This window comes from Loxodonta africana, chromosome 8 (genome assembly GCF_030014295.1).
Source record: "Loxodonta africana isolate mLoxAfr1 chromosome 8, mLoxAfr1.hap2, whole genome shotgun sequence".
NCBI lineage: Eukaryota > Metazoa > Chordata > Mammalia > Proboscidea > Elephantidae > Loxodonta > Loxodonta africana.
Window position 1 is genome coordinate 113,450,107 of NC_087349.1, and position 18,361 is coordinate 113,468,467.

An 18,361-nucleotide genomic window follows, 5' to 3' on the forward strand; every position below is an offset into this window, starting at 1 on the left:
TATTGTGCTTTAAGTGAAAGTTTACAAATAAGGTCAGTCTCTCATACAATAATTTATATATACCTTGCTATATATTCCTAGTTGCTCTCCCTCTAATGAGACAGCACACTCCTTCTCTCCACCCTGTATTCCTGCGCCCATTCAGGCAGCTTCTGTCTCCCTCTGCCTTCTCATCTCTCTTCCAGACAGGAGCTGCCCATATAGTCTCCTGGGTCTACTTGATCCAAGAAGCTCACTCTTCACCAGTATCATTTTCTATCCTATGTCTAGTCCAATCCCTGTCTGAAGAGTTGGCTTTGGGAATGGTTTCAGTTTTGGGCTAACAGAAGGTCTGGAGACCACGACCTGTGGGGTCCTTCTAGTCTCAGTCAGATCATTGAGATTGGTCTATTTATGAGAATTTGAGGTCTGCACCCCACTGCTCTCCTGGTCTATCAGGGATTCTCTGTTGTATTCCCTGTCAGGGCAGTAAAAGACGAAACTTTTATAGTACTGATGCCATCATGCTTAGAGAGAAGATGTCATGTAAAGCATCTAAGCAAGCAGTCATTGAGGTTGGGTTTTCCCCACCTGCATCAGGGAACTATCTGGATAGTCCGGAGAAACCATATGGACTCCTAATCTTCTATTATTATTGCTTAAATGGTTTCAGAAAGAAAGGCAAAACAGAGATGTCCCGAATCTGCAGGTTCTTACCTGGAACCCAAACAAACTCGGAGTCAGCAACAGCACGTGCATTAGGCTGACTGACAGAAAGGAGCATGAACTTCACACAGGCTGATTCATTTTACTTTGCAAAGGCAGGTAGTAACAGTAGTATTGTTTCTGGCTAAGTTAACATCAGCCAAAAGAATATAAATACCATTAGACTGAAACACAGGAATAATCATGTCTTTCCCTTACTGACACTTAATTATAATTGTAACAGAGTTCTATTTACATGCAGCTTTTGATTCCAAATTTCATGTAGCATTGTTTTTCTCATTACAAAAATTTTAGATAATGAGATTTTACATGGAATTCATCACAATCTAGATAATAAAGCCATAAGAGTTTGGTTTAAATTCTGTGATCCCAAATCATTTTCCCAACTAGTATCCCTTTCATCAGCTCCTGCTTAACAGTTCTCACACTTTGAAAGATAATCTGACAAGCCACATTTATTAATAATTAATCATCTCTTTTTCTTCAAAGGTTTATACAATTGCCAATCAGAGCTCCTGATCAGCTGTGATAACCAATGGTGACACAATGAACTGATATCCCAACCAAAAAGGACGAACTGTGAAGTCGTAGTGATTTCATATGGCCTCGGGGAGTAGCACAAACTCCATTAGGTTCTACAGAGCACAGAAACCACCTCAACGACCCCATCTCTACCTTCCCCGTCCCCCAGGGGACCAGGATCCCTATGATGGGAATAACTTATTTTGTTCCTCAAAGTGGAATGGTTTTTTTGATGTATACATTTTAAATTTGATATGCTGCTGGACTGTATGGTAGTAGTCAGGGGCGAACGAAACTCAGAAATGCTAAACCGCTCAATGGAGCCCCTCATCATCCTCTTTCAGTCATCTATGATAGAAGGACCATTAACATAGGCCATACAATCCCTCCTCACGTGGTGTTCAGCATGGAATAGACACAGAGTTAGGATGCTCTGGTACATGTGTGGGGGGCACTTAATTACGTTTATTTGGTGTTTAGTTTATTACCAATCACCCTGTACCTTCTTTATAAACTCTTTTTTCTAATCATACTACAGATACATCCTTCCTCTCGCCATACTCCTTATATCTCCTTAGGCCCATTTCTACAAGGTCAACTGTGGTTGGTTATTCACACTCTAGGAAGCAGAGAGTGGATAAACATACCATTCATTTATATGTGTGTGTGTATATATATACATATATATATAAATGTATAAGGCAGACTTCCTTATTGGAAGTTGGATATCTGCTGGTATAAGTTGAAGAGCAACCGGTATAATTTGAGAGGCAGTGGAGAAAATGCTGCCCTTATGTTTTTTAATTGAATGTACAGTCTAAATTGCAGACATCCCTGGAGAAATGAGGATACTACTCTACTTACTATCAGCATCTTCATGGTACTGCACTGAAGCAGTGAGGTCTTCTAGTGACACCTGGCTGGGACCAACCAGGCTGTAAGGAGGGGAATTTATTTTTTATTTATTTTTATTGTACTTTAAGTGAAAGTTACAAATCAAGTCAGTTTCTCACATAAAAACTCATACACACCTTGCTATGTACTCCTAGTTGCTCTCCCCTCAATGAGACAGCACACTCCTCCTCTCTACCCTGTATTCCTGTGTCCACTTGGCCAGCTCCTGTCTCCCTCTGCCTTCTCATCTCCCCTCCAAACAGGAGCTGCCCACACAGTCTCATGTGTCTACTTGAGCCAAGAAAATCACTCCTCACCAGTATCATTTTCTGTCTTACAGGCCAGTCCAATCCCTGTCTGAAGAGTTGGCTTTGGGAATGGTTCCAGTCCTGGGCTAACAGAAGTCCAGGGACCATGACCTCTGGAGTCCTCTAAGAGAGGGGAGTTTTGATAAAGAACAGGAGTATGGAGAGGAAGAGAAAGGCAGGTTTAGAGAAAGGAAGGAATTGGGCAGAAAGGGCATCAAGAAGACAGGTGCCCAGAAAAAGAGAACTATAGGAAGACAGGGTGAAGCTGCCTCTGGCCACAGCCTGCTTCCCCAGAACCAGGTGTCCTGTACATGACAGGGGCATGGCAATGTCTGCAGTCCCATCTGCTTCTCACTGCAGACACCCACGGTGTGTCCCCGCCCACCATCAGTCATTTCTTCTCTCAGAATGTAGGGAATATTGATGGTTTCCAACAAGAATGAAGTACCAGGGGCTCTGCAAGACTGCTTAAGGAACCTGCACCTCACAAGGAAAGAGCTGCACCAGGAAAGAAGCTCAGGTACAACCAGGCTGGCCTGAAACACTATCTTCTACCTTTTGCCTCCATGTAAGAATGGAGCAAACAATGTTCCAGCATGACCCTATAGTATCCCAGTCTCCATCTGAATTACACTTTCTTCACAGAAGCTCAAAGCATTCCAGACAGAAAGCCCTTTCCTTTCCTGTTTTCTATCACTCTGTGCTAGGCAAACTACAGGATACAATTTCTCTCTCTCTCTCTGAAACCCCGAAGGCCCAGAGCACGCATTTTCACAACCACTGTGCCCTGGCTCGCTGCATCACAACAAATCTCCAGGACTACAGCCCACAGACCCCTTGGACATGGCTGACCCCATAACCTTCCACATTTATTCTTCCAACATCCCCACCCAACAAAGCATTCGATCCCATTTTGTACTCCAAGGGGGAAAAAAATGCAGACATTAAAGACTTGCACTATGTAACACTGGGAATTAGGGGAATGCCTAGACGTTTGTCTGCCAAATACAATAATACCTTCATGGGCTTTTTGGGGGGTTTCATGTAGCTGTACATGTTACATGAGCAGGTATGTACCTAAAAGCGTGTAGCAACTCTGCAACACTTATGTACACTTGTACATCCTAACCTCCAGTAATGACTGGATGAAAGTTAAGAATGAAATGTCATTCGATGATAAAGGTGGCACTTAATACTCTAAAAATAGCTTTATCGGTATCGATTTTTCCTAAGATTGTAATCTTTCCAATGCTTTTCTTGGTATCATCTCTCATCCACAGAGTTTGAAAACACATGCTATCTACTGGCTACTAGTTACTGAGAATGAATCAAATAAGAGATTCCGTTCCCCCACATCCAAGGCAGCTCTATGGCTTCTAGCTCTTAGCAATGAATTACTAAAATGGAAGTATAAATTCTTCTCTCTCCCAGCCCCGTGTATGCCATGTGTTCTTGGGTAGAGTAATGATCATACTGCGATGTACACGGGCTCTTTAGACAAAAATGCTAATAATTCCTTAGTCTACCTTATGGGACAGTTCTAAAAAATGACTCATGAAACTATAAACAGTGCAAACTACAAATGCTGTTAATTAAAGACCAACTGCTTCTCTTTGACCTACTGTTGTTTGTTGCCATCAAGTCCTTTTGGACTCATGGTGAGAGTCTACTCTAACTCTACATGTGTTAGAGTAGAACTGCTCCATGAAGTTTTCAAGGCTGTCTTCCAGGCACCTCTGGGTGGGTTCAAACTTGCCAACCTTTTGGCCAATAGTAAAGCGTGCACTTAACTGTTTGTATCACCCAGCTAAGCCATCCTTTTCACCTTATAACAGGTTTTCTTATGTCCCCAAAACACTCAAGATAATTGCTTCTTTGGGTGCACACCTAACAACCCCATCCCAGGCCAAAATGGAATGCCCCTCCTCTAGGCTCCTTTAGCACCCATGGCACCTCTCCCTGGGCACCTCTGTCTAAGCACTTCCTGTGCTGCACTCAAATTATCAGGAGGGGTATCTTCTCGGTACCCAGTAGACCAGAAGCATTTGGTGGACAGGGTTCCTATCTTAGTCCTGCTGAGTTGCCAGAGACTGGTTCCTATGAAGTTTTCATCAAAGTTTGTTTTGTTGCTCCAAAAGGCTGAAATGAGGAACTGTAAGTAATTAAATAACTCATCTATCCCCATGGAGTCCTGGATGGTACAAATGATTACATGCTTGGCTGCTAACCTAAAGGGTGGAGGTTCAAGTCCACCCAGAAGAGCCTCAAAGAAATGCCTGGTGACATACTTCTGAAAAAATCAGCTATTGAAAACCCTATAGAACAATTTTACTCTGACATACTTGGGGTCACCATGAGTCGGAGTCGACTTGATGGCTCTATTCTGGGAATCAAGATGTTAGAGCCTAGATAAGCCTTAGGTGTAGGTGGTCCAACTCTCTTATCACAGGTAAGAAAAAAAAGGACCCAGAGGGAGATCTTTTTTTTTTTTTTTTTTTTTGTCTCACACAGCTGGTTAGTGCCAAAGCCAGAATGGAAACCTGTAATTCCTGATCCAATTTCACTTTCTGTACACCATCAATGTTTCTGTCGTTCCTGACTTTTTATCTCTAGAGTACATTTGGTAATACCTTCTCAACACACACGGGGCCATGGAATCAGCAGGACTTGGGATCTCTGTAATATCCCCCAGGACTGCGCCTTCCATGTTTTGGGGCTGTCCGTTCCCAGGATTCCCTCTGCAGGTGGAGAAGGAAATCTCCAGCATGCTACATCTTGGGCCAGCACAGGCAGGCCACTGGCTGAGCCTACCTCACTGAGTCTGGAACGACTTAACAGCTATTCTCCCTCAGCCTACTAGTGAGGAGGCAGGGCTTTCAGATTTTACAGCCGCCCCCTCCCCAGTTATCACTGTGTTGGGCAGGCCCACAGCAGTCCTCTTAGGCATTTCCACCCAAATCAGGGCCTCAGTGGGGCTCTGGAGCAGAACTGCTTAGTAGGACACATGAACCTACTACTTAATAGCTATACTGCCTTGAAGAACTTATCCAGGCAGTCTACGCCTCAGTTTCCTCCTCTCCATAAAACAGAAACAAGAGATAATAATCTACTGTATGGAATGACAAGAGGTTTAACTCAGCCTGGTGCCTAACACACAGTAGGTATTCAGGAAGTAGCAGTGTTATTAATATTATTATAACTACTTACCTAAAATAAGACCACGTTTAAGCACAAATGGGACTTCTATGCCAACCATTATATTTTGGCACCCAACAAGCAAGGGTTTTCTTTTTTCTTTCAATTTTTAAAACATTTACATGATGTCCTGAACACTTAATCCAGGGAAATGGCTTATTTATATGAATAAAAACCTCCCTTAATTAGCCTATTAGCTGAAGAGTATATCTCAAATGGCACGGTAAATTACCCTCTGTTTGAAAACAGGTTGAGCACTACTCTGGCAACACTTTTAAATTGGAGGCAGTAAATTAACGTTAAAAGTGCAGTGGCTGAGGGTTCCACAGTGCCATGGGCTTCATTCTAATAAAACTTTTTTATAGCTAATATCAAATCAATGAGTATGGATTAGCAAGCTTGCTTTAAAAGATTATCTCTGCACTGAAAAAGCGAGGTCTTGTTACGGGCCGATCTCTGCCTCTGACAACCACAAAGCACTTCTTCTTCAAAGTGGGGTGAATACATTTATCAGCGCCCCCGTTCCCGGAACGTGCACACTTGCCCTGGCTGGCGCTTGCCTCTTACCACGAACTCCTCCAGAGTCTGGTAGGTCTTGCCCCGGAACTCACAGTAGTTCTTCCTCTCTTTGCATTGCGGGCAGCACTGGCTTGTGTCGACGTGGATGCAACGCGGGTGCAGCCGAGGGCACTCGGGCTGCGCGCACAGCGGCCCCTCCTCGGTGCACAGGCACGGGCAGGCCGAGGGGCCCGGCGCGAACTTCTCTCCGATCGCGTACACGAAGCCGCTCTCGTCCACGCAGCCTTTGCCGCGGTAGTCCGGGTATGCGTACTCCTCTAGCGGTTCTGGCGTGGGTGAGAGTTCCGGGCTGGTAGCGTCCTGGGCCAGGGCGGCAACGGCGGCCGGCGGCTCTACCTGCGGGGTGTCCCCGCGGGGCCGGACCTGCAGGTCGCCGGTCTTGGCACCCCCGCCCTGGGGGGCCCAGGCCTGCTTTTGCTTGCTCCACGCCTCCTTGCCGGCGAGTCCGCGGCCACCCTTGCTCTTCCAGTCCCGGCCGCTGCCTCCCTCGTCCCTCGCGGGGCGCCCGAGCTCGCTCACCCGCCCCGGGCTGTCCCGAGACGCGTGCTCGCGCTTCTCCTGGCCTTGCTGCTCAGGTGCCTGGGCCAGCTTCTCCAAGGGGATGCTTGGACTGCACAGAGCCACCATCAGGCAGCAGGTGACCAGAAGGGAACTGGAGAGCGCGCCAACTGCCATCGCCGTGGAACTGGGCATCCCCTACCACGTCCTGGCGGGCGGGCGGGCGGGCGGGAAGCGTCGTGGAGAGGCGAGTCGCATTCACAGCCCGGGGATGCGCCGCCGCCAGCCGGGAGCCGCCGTCCCTGCGGAGAGATCAGCAACACGACTGAGCCCCGTGGCCCACGCGCACCGCGGCCCGGCCCGGCACCCTGGCCCAGCGCTACCAGGCTCCAGACTCTCTAGATTAAAGATCTGGACGCCTGGGAGTGGGGACATGCCCATCATGGAGCGCACAGTTTTCTTAGACGATCAAATACCGTGCATGGGTTTACGGAAGCCAAGTCCAAGGAAAACACTTGCCAACAGTATTTCCTTATGCCATTAGTATTATTTTAGACGGTCCAGGATGGCTGCGAGGCCATGGGGGATGCAGACCAGCAGCGGCTCCCCTAGCGAGAGCTGTGCCTGCGCTCCTTGTAGAGCTCGGATAAGAGCCACATAATTCAGGCACATCGGTGTCCCTTCCTAGCTTCTGGCCTCACTCGTTTCTCAAAGGTTATTAAACTGCGAATTCCGCAGTGGACTTAAGAGACGAATGTGTGAGGGAGCTACAAGGGAAACCCTGCCTCTCTTGCTTCAGGGGATTATTTGCGTAAAAAGGGGGAGAGGAGTGAGAGGAAAAATACAAAGCTTCTCTTGGGATCCCGTAATTCATTTTCAACAACTTTTTTTAACGCCTTTCGCCAAGGCAGCAGATGCCTCCCTCCTCACCTCCTCCCCAACCTTCGGTGCCCGGGAGGATGCTCGGGCCCTTCCCCAGGCGGCCTGGTGGGGGACTCCGGAGGGTTTGACTCTACCATCGGCCACCCGCGCCGGGTCCGCCGCTCAGCGACTGGGGCGATGCTGCGAGCCACAGCCCTCAGTACTGGAGTTGCTTTTACCAGGGACGGGGTCGTGGCAGTGGAGTAGACAACTCCAGGGCAGCACCGAGAGGTGTGGGGGGGGGAGGGGTACTTGGGGCTCAAGGGTGCAGGACACCGACGAGCCCTTCTCACTCTCCTGGTCTCCCAAAGCCCTCTGGATCCCAAAGTTTCTGGCCCCAAAGGGGCAGTGAGAGCCCAAGACACCGCAGGGTGCGGGCAATCCAGCCTCTTTTCCCTTCATCCGGGCTCAAAATGTGTTGAACACTCGGCGCCTGCTAGGGTTTCTGTTTCCTCCTCTCGACCCCTCATTAGAGTTCGGGTCATCCCCGCCTTTGCTCACCCCCAGCCCAGGGCCAGCAAACCTCAGCCCAAGGCGAATCCACCCATATTTACAAACTTGGGCGCAGGGGGGTGGGGGGGGGGGAGCTTCCTCACTCCGGAACAGATGGGCGGCGGAACGGTGCTGGGGCGCGTCCTAGTGCGCACCACGCGGACACCCAACATGCACCCTCACTTCTGCGGGCGTGCACCCAGCGCATCCTACATACGTGAGCGCAGAGCGCGGGCCAGACGCCGGGATCCTGGCGGGCGTGGGGGCAGCAGCGGCGGGCGCGGCCCCGGGGTGCCGGCGCCCATCCTCCGGCCGGGGCGGGGACCGCGCGCTGCGGACCGCGGAGAGCGCAGCCCCACCTGCGCGCTCCGCAAGGCGCGTGCACCCGGCTAGGGCGTCTCCGGGGGCTTTCTCATCCCTCTTCTGGCAGCTGGTTGTCGCGGCCCAAACTCTCTTCAGTGCCGGCTCATCCCAGGATCTCCGGGATGAAGCGACTCAGGGGGCCGCCAAGGCACCCGCCACGCTCTTCGCCGCCGGCGGGCAGTTGTGAGTGTCCAGCGGGCTCCGGACTTCTCCAGACCAGGCGGCCGAAATACCCCGGCAGTCGCTGCGCTTCGGAGGGAGAGGAGCCGCCCGGAGCGCGGCCGGCGGGCGAGAAGGTCCGGGGCGGGAGTGGGAGCTAGCGCGCCTGTCTCCCCGCCTCCTCCTGCTGCAGCCGCCTCCTGTCCGGCTGGCACCCGGCGTCCGGCTAGCACCCGGCTCCCGCCTCTACTGCCCCCGCTCGGGAACAGTCGCCGAGTCCGCTAGGCGCTCCCCCTTCCCCTCCCCCACCCCTCCCAGGCCTCAGGAGCTCCTGCTGCGCTTGCTTCTCTTCCTGGCCACGTGAAAAACCCACCTGTCAGTCTCCCGCGCGGCCGTTTCTCCAGCTTCAGGGCAGGCCTGAGCCCTAGCCCAGCTGCCGTTCTTCTCCTTGTCACTCACTCTCTGCTGGACCTTTTATCCCGGCTTTTTTCTTTCCTTTTTTCTTTTCTTTAATTTCTTCCTTCTTAATTGGGCCCTTCTGGCTTTCCTCTCTATGGAAGGCTTGGTTTGCCACTGTAGAAAAACCGAAACCAACTGTTCGATTTGAAATTCGAAGATCGTGTTAGCTTAGCAAACTGTTGGGTGCTTTTTTCCTCTTTACATTCAGAAACCCAGAGGTATAGATGTGAAAGAGAACGAAACTTAGAAAATCCAGTGTACTTTTAGAATCTCTGCCAGTCTCTCTCTTTCTCTTTCCGTTTCTCCCTCCCTTTTCCTTTCTCCTCTCTCTTCTGCCACAAATGGTAACATTTTTGTTACGTTTGCTGGAATACTAAACTCTTAAGCTCTGTTATTCAGCTTTTTTGTTTGTTTTTACTCTTTGATCTCGGTCAGTTGGTTGCTTTTCTTGGTTAGAGGAAAAAAGGCCAACCATATGTATTCAGTGTAGTCCCTAACACGGCATTTTTTATAGAAATGACCATTCCCAGGGCAGTGGTTCATATTCATGTCGTCTTCAACAAGCAAACCAGTTGTGGAGTGGACTCTGATTCATGGCCACTCCATGTGTGTCAGAGTAGAACTTTGCTCCATAGGGTTTTCGATGGTTGCTTTTTCAGATGTAGATTACCAGGCCTTTCTTCTGAGGCACTCCTAGATGAACTTTAACCTCCAACCTTCTGATTAGCTAGCAGCTGAGCATATTAACCGTTTGCACCACTCAGGGACTCCATTCATGTCATCTTAAAATCCCTGAAACATGCTTCGGTGCATAAACACATGTCCTTTTCCTTACAAGTGCAGGGCCCCCTACCATGGGGGGAGGGAGTGCACTGAGGCAAATTTTCCTTCTCCCCAAAGTCTTTAAAGTAGAGAAACCAGGTCTAAATGAGGTGCCACGAAAGGATAAAGAGGTACAGAGAGCCTGGGCAAGAGCTGCCTCCCCTTTCTACAAAAGAAAATAAACAAAAAATGGATTGAGGTGGAGGGTTTCTAAGTCCAGAATATTTCCTTCCCCCCTGTCCTTTCCTCAGAAGGTTTGAGCTCTTCTGCCTTTGTAGACCCCACTGTCTTCTCTTCCTGTCATCTCAAGCCAGGAGATAAGTTAAGTTACATTTACCCATGGGATGTGCAACCTGAAATTCTCCTTGTCCATCACCTTCCAACTTTTCACCACATGCTCAATTCAATTACGGCTTACTTGTCTAAATGATGCCTAAAATATAAAAACCACAGATTGCACAGTGCCACCAAAATACATATAAGACTTTGGAGTGTGATCATCTATACTGGGGAAAATGAGTACTCATTGGACTAGGTTATGATGCTCTCAAGGTATCTTGGATTAGTCTTCAATTTTTGACACTTGCCATATTTATCAGCTAGTTCTTTCCAGTCAGTACATATTTTGTTTGTTTTGCTTTTGTTAATAAACACTCTCACGTGGTTACAGTGAAGCCAAAATCAAATCCATTGCCATTAAGTCATAGCAACCCTGTAGGACAGAGTAGAACTGCCCCATGAGGTTTCCAAAGAATGTCTGGTGTATTAGAACTACGCACCTTTTGGTTAGCAGCCGAGCTCTTAACCGCTGCACCAATAGTGGGTAGCCCCAAATAGACATAACTAATGAGAATAAAACTATTATAGTGTGTGTGAAAGATCTTATTTCTGACTAAAAATTGATGGGGGTCTGATAGAGGGAATAGAGACGTCTCTTTATTGGTCTCACTCAATCACGAGTCCAGTTTAATCACAAACCCTGTGTCCCAGCCTCCTGGTCACAGTGGAGAACCGTGGATCTGAGATAGTCAAACTTGCAAGAAGATGACTGACACACCTAGGAACTAATTATGCCTCCAAGTGTTCTCACTGCTTTATTCTGCCAGATACACTCAGAGGCAGTGTGATAGGGCAGGCGAGATGAAGGAGGAAAGCAATTTCATAAGGATTTCTGTCTTTCGTGAAGAACAATATCCGTGCAGCCTTGATTAGCTGCGTAATTCAAGGAAATATAGGAGACTTTGCAGGCATCTCAAGAATTTACAATTTATTGCCAAAGCAATAAATTGTTGTGGTTCCCTTTTCTTTCTTTTTTCACACATTTCTTCTCAGGGCACAGGCCAAAAGTGGCAGCAGAAAGATCTCCCGTCAGGGAGTGATGTGACCTGGGTCTCAAGGTGACTGTACCAGGGACTGGTTTTGTGATCTTGAACAAGTCACCTTGGGTCTCAGAGTACAAATTCATATTCTGTAATGAGCCTGAACATACATGCTTGGCCTCAGGACCAGCCCAGAGCAATGTGTAGAGCAGGTGGGTTTCAGGCAGAGTTCAAAGTTGCTTCCATGATAGCCTTTCCTGTCCCCTTAGGCATACTTAATCTTACCTTTCTCCCTGTGCACTGCCAGAACATGGTTTATGTCTCCTATACAGTGCTAAGCACAGTTTGACTTTTTTATAGCTCATGTGTGTCTGCACCCACCTCTGGATTTACAGCTTATTAAAGGACTGGGGCTATACTGTATTCATCTTTCTATGCTTGGAGCCTGGGTCCCTAAAAGGACCGAGTGAGGAGGGAGAAAGAAAAGGAGAGAAGGAAGGAAGGAAAGGTGGAAGGAAGGAAGGAAGGAAGGAAGGGGGATGGGAGGAGGGCAGAGGGGAGGGGGAAAGGAAAGCATAGGAGAAAATTACTTATTACCTACATAATGCTGGGCCCTTTCACAGCTATCTCATTTACTTCTTACAATATCCCCAGTCTCAGGGGAACCATTCTTGTTTTCCGTTTTTCTAGTGGGAATCCAAATCTCAAAGAAGAGCAAGATTGAAACTCAGACCTCTGACTCCAATTCCAATGCTCTTGTCCCAGTACACTACAGCTGCCTGTCTCCTAGGGGGTGCTCCGCAAATTAATTATTGTTTTTAATGAAATCAGTTCTCTCCAGCATTCCGACTCAGTTGATCCTATGTGATTTGTGCCCTGCCCCTTTCCTCGTAAGAGCACAGGGAAGCACAAGTGATACAAGGGCCTAGAAAAGGCTGTGAGGCTTTTGGGGTTTTTTCCAAAAACTTATCCATCTTTACTTGCATAGACTAGTGGCTATCGTATAATGGAGGACCCATTTATTTTTGCCAAGTGTTATGGATTGAATTGCATCCCCCCCAAATATGTGTTGTAAATCCTAACCTCTATACATGTGGATGGAGACCCTGGTGGCATAGTGGTTAAGAGCTATGGCTGCTAATCAAAAGGTTGGCCATTGGATTCCACTAGGCACCCCTTGGGAACCACATGGGACAGTTCTACCCTGTTTTTTAGAGTCACTATGAGTCGAAATCAACTTGAGGGCAACAGGTATACATGTGAATATAATCCTATCTGGGAATAGGGTTTTCTGATGTAAATTAGGCTGTATCAATATAGGGTGTGTCTTTAGCCAATTACTCTTTATATTTAAAAAGAACAGTTTAGGCACAGAAGCAAGGAAGCAGGAATGGAGAAAGATAAATGCCATGTGGAGATCACCAAAAAAACGAAGAAGAGAAGCTGAAAGTGACAAGGACTTTTCACCAGAACCAACCACCTTCCCCTAGAGCTGGAGCCCTGAATTTGGACTCCTAGCCCCCTTAACTGTGAGAAAATAAATTTCTGTTAGTTAAAGCCACCCACTTGTGGTATTTCTCTTAGAGCAGCACTAAGAAATTAAGACAGCAAGGGAAGGGTAAACAAATTAATCAATGTGTGTATGATGGACGATAACTTGATGGAAAACATCTCAAACTAGGAAGAAAAGGGATAAGAGAGCTGATCCCCCTTGTAGGAAAAAGTAAGGCAAGGTTCTTAGGAATGGAAGGGATATCAGAGGACGAGCATGCAGTTATATTCACAAGTGAAGTAGAATAGATTTGAGGAAACTTAGATCTGATCATAGAAGGATGAGGAGGGTCACCCACTGAAACCGAAGGTGGCAGAAATAACGCTTGAGGCTTGAGAGTGGAAAAGACACCATGTGAAATAAACACGGAATGAAGTTAAAACGATGTATTAGTTTCCAGGACTGCTGTAACAAATTACCAAAAACTGGGTGTGTTAAAACAACAGAAGTTTATTTTTCCCAGTTCTGGAGGCCAGAAGTTAAAATCAAGGTGGAGGTAGGTTGCTTCCACCTGGAGGCTTGGAGACGTCTGTTCCATGCCTCTCTTCCAGGTGATGGTGGCAGGGGGCTATCCTTGGCTTGTAGGCACGTCTTTTCAATCTCTACCTCTTTCTTCCCACAACCTTTTCTGTGTCTTTCTGTATCAAATATCCCTCTCCTTTCTCTTTTTAAAAACAAAAATCTGTTGCCTTCGTGTCAATTCCGACTCAGGGCGACCTTATGTATTACAGAGTAGAACCTCCTCATAGGGTTTTCTTGACTGTAATGTTTACGGAAGCAGATTTGCCAGGCCTTTCTTCCATGGTACTACTGGAAAAAAGTTTGAACTGCCAGCCTTTAGGTCAATGTCAAGTGCAAGCCCCACCCAGAGACCTCTTACAAGGATACCACTTGTTAAATTTAGGGCCTAGCCTAAATCCAGGATGATCTCCCTCAATATTCTTAACTTAATGACATCTTCAAAGACTGTATTACAAATAAGGTCACATTCTGAGGTTCCAGTGGACATCTGTTTTGGAGACCCACTCTTCAACAGACTACAGATATCTGGAAAGCAGTGGCAGTTAAATGGTAGAATTCTTGCTTTCCATTCAGGAGACTCAGGTTTGGTTCCCAGTCAATGCAACACAGGTGCAGCCACTACCCTCTGTCAGTGGATTGTTGCATGTTTTTATGACACTGGACAGGTTACGTGGAGCTTCCTGACTAAGAAGGGCTAGAAAGAAAGGCCTGGGGATCTAATTTTGAAAATCATTAATGAAAATCCTATGGACTGCAAGAGTCCAGTCTGGAACCAATCATGTGGTTTGGTGGTGCAGGACCAGGCAATGTTTCATTCCATTGTGCATGCGTTTGTCAGCAGTCAGTGTCTGACTCAACAACTGCTAACAACAACAACAATAACAGATACGTGGAAAAGGAAAAAAAAGGCTAAGTAACAGAGCAGGTCTTTTTTTTTTTTTTTAATAATTTTTATTGTGCTTTAAGTGAGAGTTTTAAGTGAGAGTTTACAAATCAAGTCAGTCTCTCACACAAAAACCCATATACACCTAGCTACACACTCCCAATTACTCTCCCCCTAATGAGACAGCCCGCTCTCTCCCTCCACTATCTCTTTTTGTGTCCATTTTGCCAGCTTCTAACCCCTCCACCCTCTCATCTCCCCTCCAGGCAGGAGATGCCAACATAGCCTCAAGTGTCCACCTGATCCAAGAAGCTCACTCCTCACTAGCATCCCTCTCCAACTCATTGTCCAGTCCAATCCATGAACAGAGAGGGTCTTATTAAGACTGAATACCACACAGAGAAAAGGAAAGCCATCACTTTGTACAATTTTTTATGCAAGTAAAGGAGCGTTTGGGGATGCATAGAAGAGCCAGTTTTACAAGTCATAATGGAGAGAGAGGGTGAGTTGGCCTGTGTTTTTTGTCTTTATGGGTGAGGAGATGGCAGTATATCTTCTGTGGGAAACGGTAGCCTTCTGGGAACTGGTACTTCACAGCAGGGCAATCGTGCCTGCAGAAACGTGGAGGCTTCCCCACTACATCCCTGCTGATTGCCTGGGCTCTATAATAAGTGTTCCTTTCATTTTATTCACACATCCGGAAAGCTGCGTTTAACCTGAAATCTGGGCTTGGGCTCTGAAACCCTCAACCTTTCAGGGCTAAACAGAGTAAAAGCCACTTCCACCTGAAGTCAAGGGTTAGCAAGGTTTTCTGTGATTGAGGCAGAGGGTTGACCATGAACTTAGTGAGTGGAGAAGCCACCTTTAGTGCTCAGATGGCTTTTTATAGATGCACACAGAGCAAGCCTGGCTGTTCAGGGAGTCACCAATTAAAGTTCTGCTCTGGGCCCAGCTACCAGTTGGCAGACGCAACAGCTCTATTACTGCTTACCCTGTTGATACATGTCTGGGTTTGAGAGTTACTGCTCCCTGTACTGACCTGCTGCATACTCCGCCTGATTACACCACACCTCTGGGACTTATCACTTCTGCTTCACGCCAAAAGTCAGCAGCATCTGTTCAGATAATTGAGTGAATGCCTCACAGATATTCTCCTAAAAGTGGCAAAACCTTGTTCCCCGAAAGGTTTCCAGGGACCCATTTTTAATATACTAGAAAGTCATCCACTGTATTAACATCAAAGACCAGGTAAAGATTGACCAATAGGAAAGTTCCAAAACCAAAGGTTATGAAACAAGGGCCCATGAAAATTTTATTGGTCTAAGAAGTACCGTAAGCAGTTGCCTCAAAATCACTGGAATTGCTGATGGCTGATTACCCAGCTTTCACAGGAAAGGATCCGGGTGTATCTAGCAGAAGTGAAAACTTTCCAGTGCATTGTTTTTTCTTTTCTCTTAACTTTGGGCAGTTCCAGAGAAAGACTTCTCTGTATGTGCTTGATACCACGTAGACTTCAGGAAGGATTGTTGTTGTAAGTTGTCATCGAGTTGCCTCCGACTCACAGTGACCTCATGTATAAGAGAACGAAACACTGCCCAGCTCTGCACCATGTTCACAATCCTTGGTATGCTTGAGTCCATTGTTGTAGCCACTGTGTATTTTGAGACCATCCAACCTAGAAGGGCTCATCTTCCAACACCATATTGGCCACTGTTCTGGTGTGATCCACAGTATTTTCACTGGCTGATTTTTGGAAGTAGATCTTTCTAAGCCTTTCTTCTTAGTCTGTCTTAGTCTGGAAGTTCTGCTGAAACCTCTTCAGCGTGGTTGACCTTGGTGGTACTAGGAATGCCAGGATCATAGCAATACACAAACCAGCACAGTACAGCAAATAGACAGGTGGTGGTTCAGGCAGGATATAGGGGCAGAATTTTCCTTGAGGTTGATAAAGGGAATCCAGACCCAGTTGGGACCATGTCTGAGGTGAAAGATGTTTTCTCATAGCAGCTTCTCTGGCCCATGCTCTTCCAAGGAGCCCAGGTACCAGGCCTGGCTGTGGGACTACCAGGAATCTAGTATCATTTATATCCTGCCCTCTACTCTCCCAAGGTTGACTGCAGAGGGGATGCCTTGTTGGGCTGAGCATAGCAAATAGCAGCGTAAGAAAGAACAGGGGATTTCAGGGTGGATTCAGAGCGTGAGGAGGTGGTTCATATGTCTTTGGTGCAGGGTCAGGTAATACGTCTTCCTGGAATGACTTTTCTCCCGGGCCATTGTAAAACAAACTAACAGACGAGTGGTTTCTTGAACCTTCCCATATGCCAAGGGGATTTTGAAATCCTCTGGGACATCTCAGCCCTCTCTCAGATATTGCCAGATACCTGAGGGATAGAGGGAACCTGAGGGTTGGGAAATAGTGAGGGAATGAGGGACTAGTTCCATAAAAGGTTAATCGAGGAACTGATTGCTTCCTGACACTGCTTGGTGCTCAGAAACTGGCCTTCAGATGTGGGCTCAGACGGTGAGTATGTGCTCAAGAATCACGGGGCCATTGTGATAAAGAGGGAGCTCTTGGTAAGGAATATTTCTGCACAACATACTCCTCCACAGAATTAAAATATGGTAACATCCATGTATTGGGGATTTAGTGGGGTAAACCTGGTGACAGAATCAGAAAACTGAGGTGAAGCAGAATATATGGTCTTCTCAGGAAATGATCAGTGGCTGATGCTTAAACCATGAGAAACCAAGGACCAAGGGAAAGTGTGGAAAGTATTTTACAGGCTCAACAACTTTGCAATGATGCACACCCATGCACAATTAAATGGGCCCCTTCTGCATTCAGAGCCTTTGGTAGTATCCACTTCTATGTGTCTTTCTCGGTTGGGGGGTAATTTGGTCCCCTTAGACTAGAAGAGGATTTGCTCCACCAAACTGCCCAAGGAGCCTTCAACAGCCTCTTTTTATTTTTAGATCTAAACCCCAATGCACCTGAAAGATGGTGTTACATGTATTTGTTTAGTTATCGCTCCGATCTTCATGCTGCATCCCCTTCCTGTAAATCATTTCTGTATTTGTGGCAAGTATCACATCTTAGCATGTTGTTGTAGAACTGCCCCATAGGGTTTTCAAGGAGCTGCTGGTGGATTTGAACTGCCGATCTTTTGGTTAGCAGCCAAACTCTTAACCACTACGCTACTAGGGCTCCTCTTAGCTTGTAGCAGGAGCAAAATTAATGTTTATCAGATGAATTAAGAAAAATTAAGAAGAAACAAAACTGAACATGGCACCAGGTGCTTTTTGCAACATGGACTTTGCCTGTATCTCCTGTTCTCCTGGCACCTCCACACTGTGTTACAGTCATGCTGAGCCGCCCTGCAAATGCCCTATGCCCTCCCTCACTGTTTGCCTGCTCAGTGTGCCTGATCATGGACAGCCTCCTAACTTTGATCTTGCTCAGCCATTTGCCAGGTTTTCCCAGGCACTTCCCCTTCCTCCTCTCATTGAAGTTTTTTTTCTCCTTCTAGTAAAAGAAAATCCTTTCTTTTCTCAACAGATATAAGGAAGTCTGAAATTTCTCTGTAATTCTTGTAAATACTTTTGTTCTATTGCTTTGCCTAGGCCTTATGCATCCTGGTTATCCCATAAACCCTTTGCAATATTCAAGGATGAAATCCTTTGAGGGACTATCAAGGAGATGAACACCTGGTCTTCACTGCTAGTTAGTGAAGAGATGGCTTCGGTGTCCATCAGAATCTGACAATGGGCCATACTGTGGGGTTGGTCTCCTTTTCTTAATAAAGGCCTTTAACTTCATTCTTTACATCAAGTTATTCAGCTTTATCCATTATTTTGGCGATGCTCATTCTATCTTCCAGTATAATAACTAACTAGCTGTTATGGATTGAATTGTGTCCCCCAAAATGTGTATCAACTTGGCTAGACCTTGATTCCTAGTATTGGGTGGTTGTCCACCACTTTGTTATCTGATATGATTATCCTATGTCTTGTAAATCCTGACCTCTGTGATGTTAATGAGGCAAGATTAGAGGCAGTTATGTTAATGAGACAGGACTCAATCTACAGAATTAGGTTGTATCTTGAGTCAATCTCTTTCAAGATATAAAATAGAGAATCAAGAGAGGGGAGAGGGACCTCATTCCACCAA

The 18,361-nt window shown here is 46.8% G+C and overlaps 1 protein-coding gene across 1 annotated transcript in view; it reads right to left on the minus strand.

The window, feature by feature from the left end:
- VWC2 (von Willebrand factor C domain containing 2) overlaps window positions 1–6,896 on the minus strand; it is a 180,181-nt gene extending 173,285 nt beyond the window's left edge. Inside the window, exon 1 of the mRNA XM_003407105.3 lies at window positions 6,192–6,896. Within this exon, the coding sequence (XP_003407153.1) occupies window positions 6,192–6,896 (705 nt within the window). The remainder of the gene's footprint in view (window positions 1–6,191) is intronic.
- Between the last annotated feature and the right edge of the window lie 11,465 nt (window positions 6,897–18,361).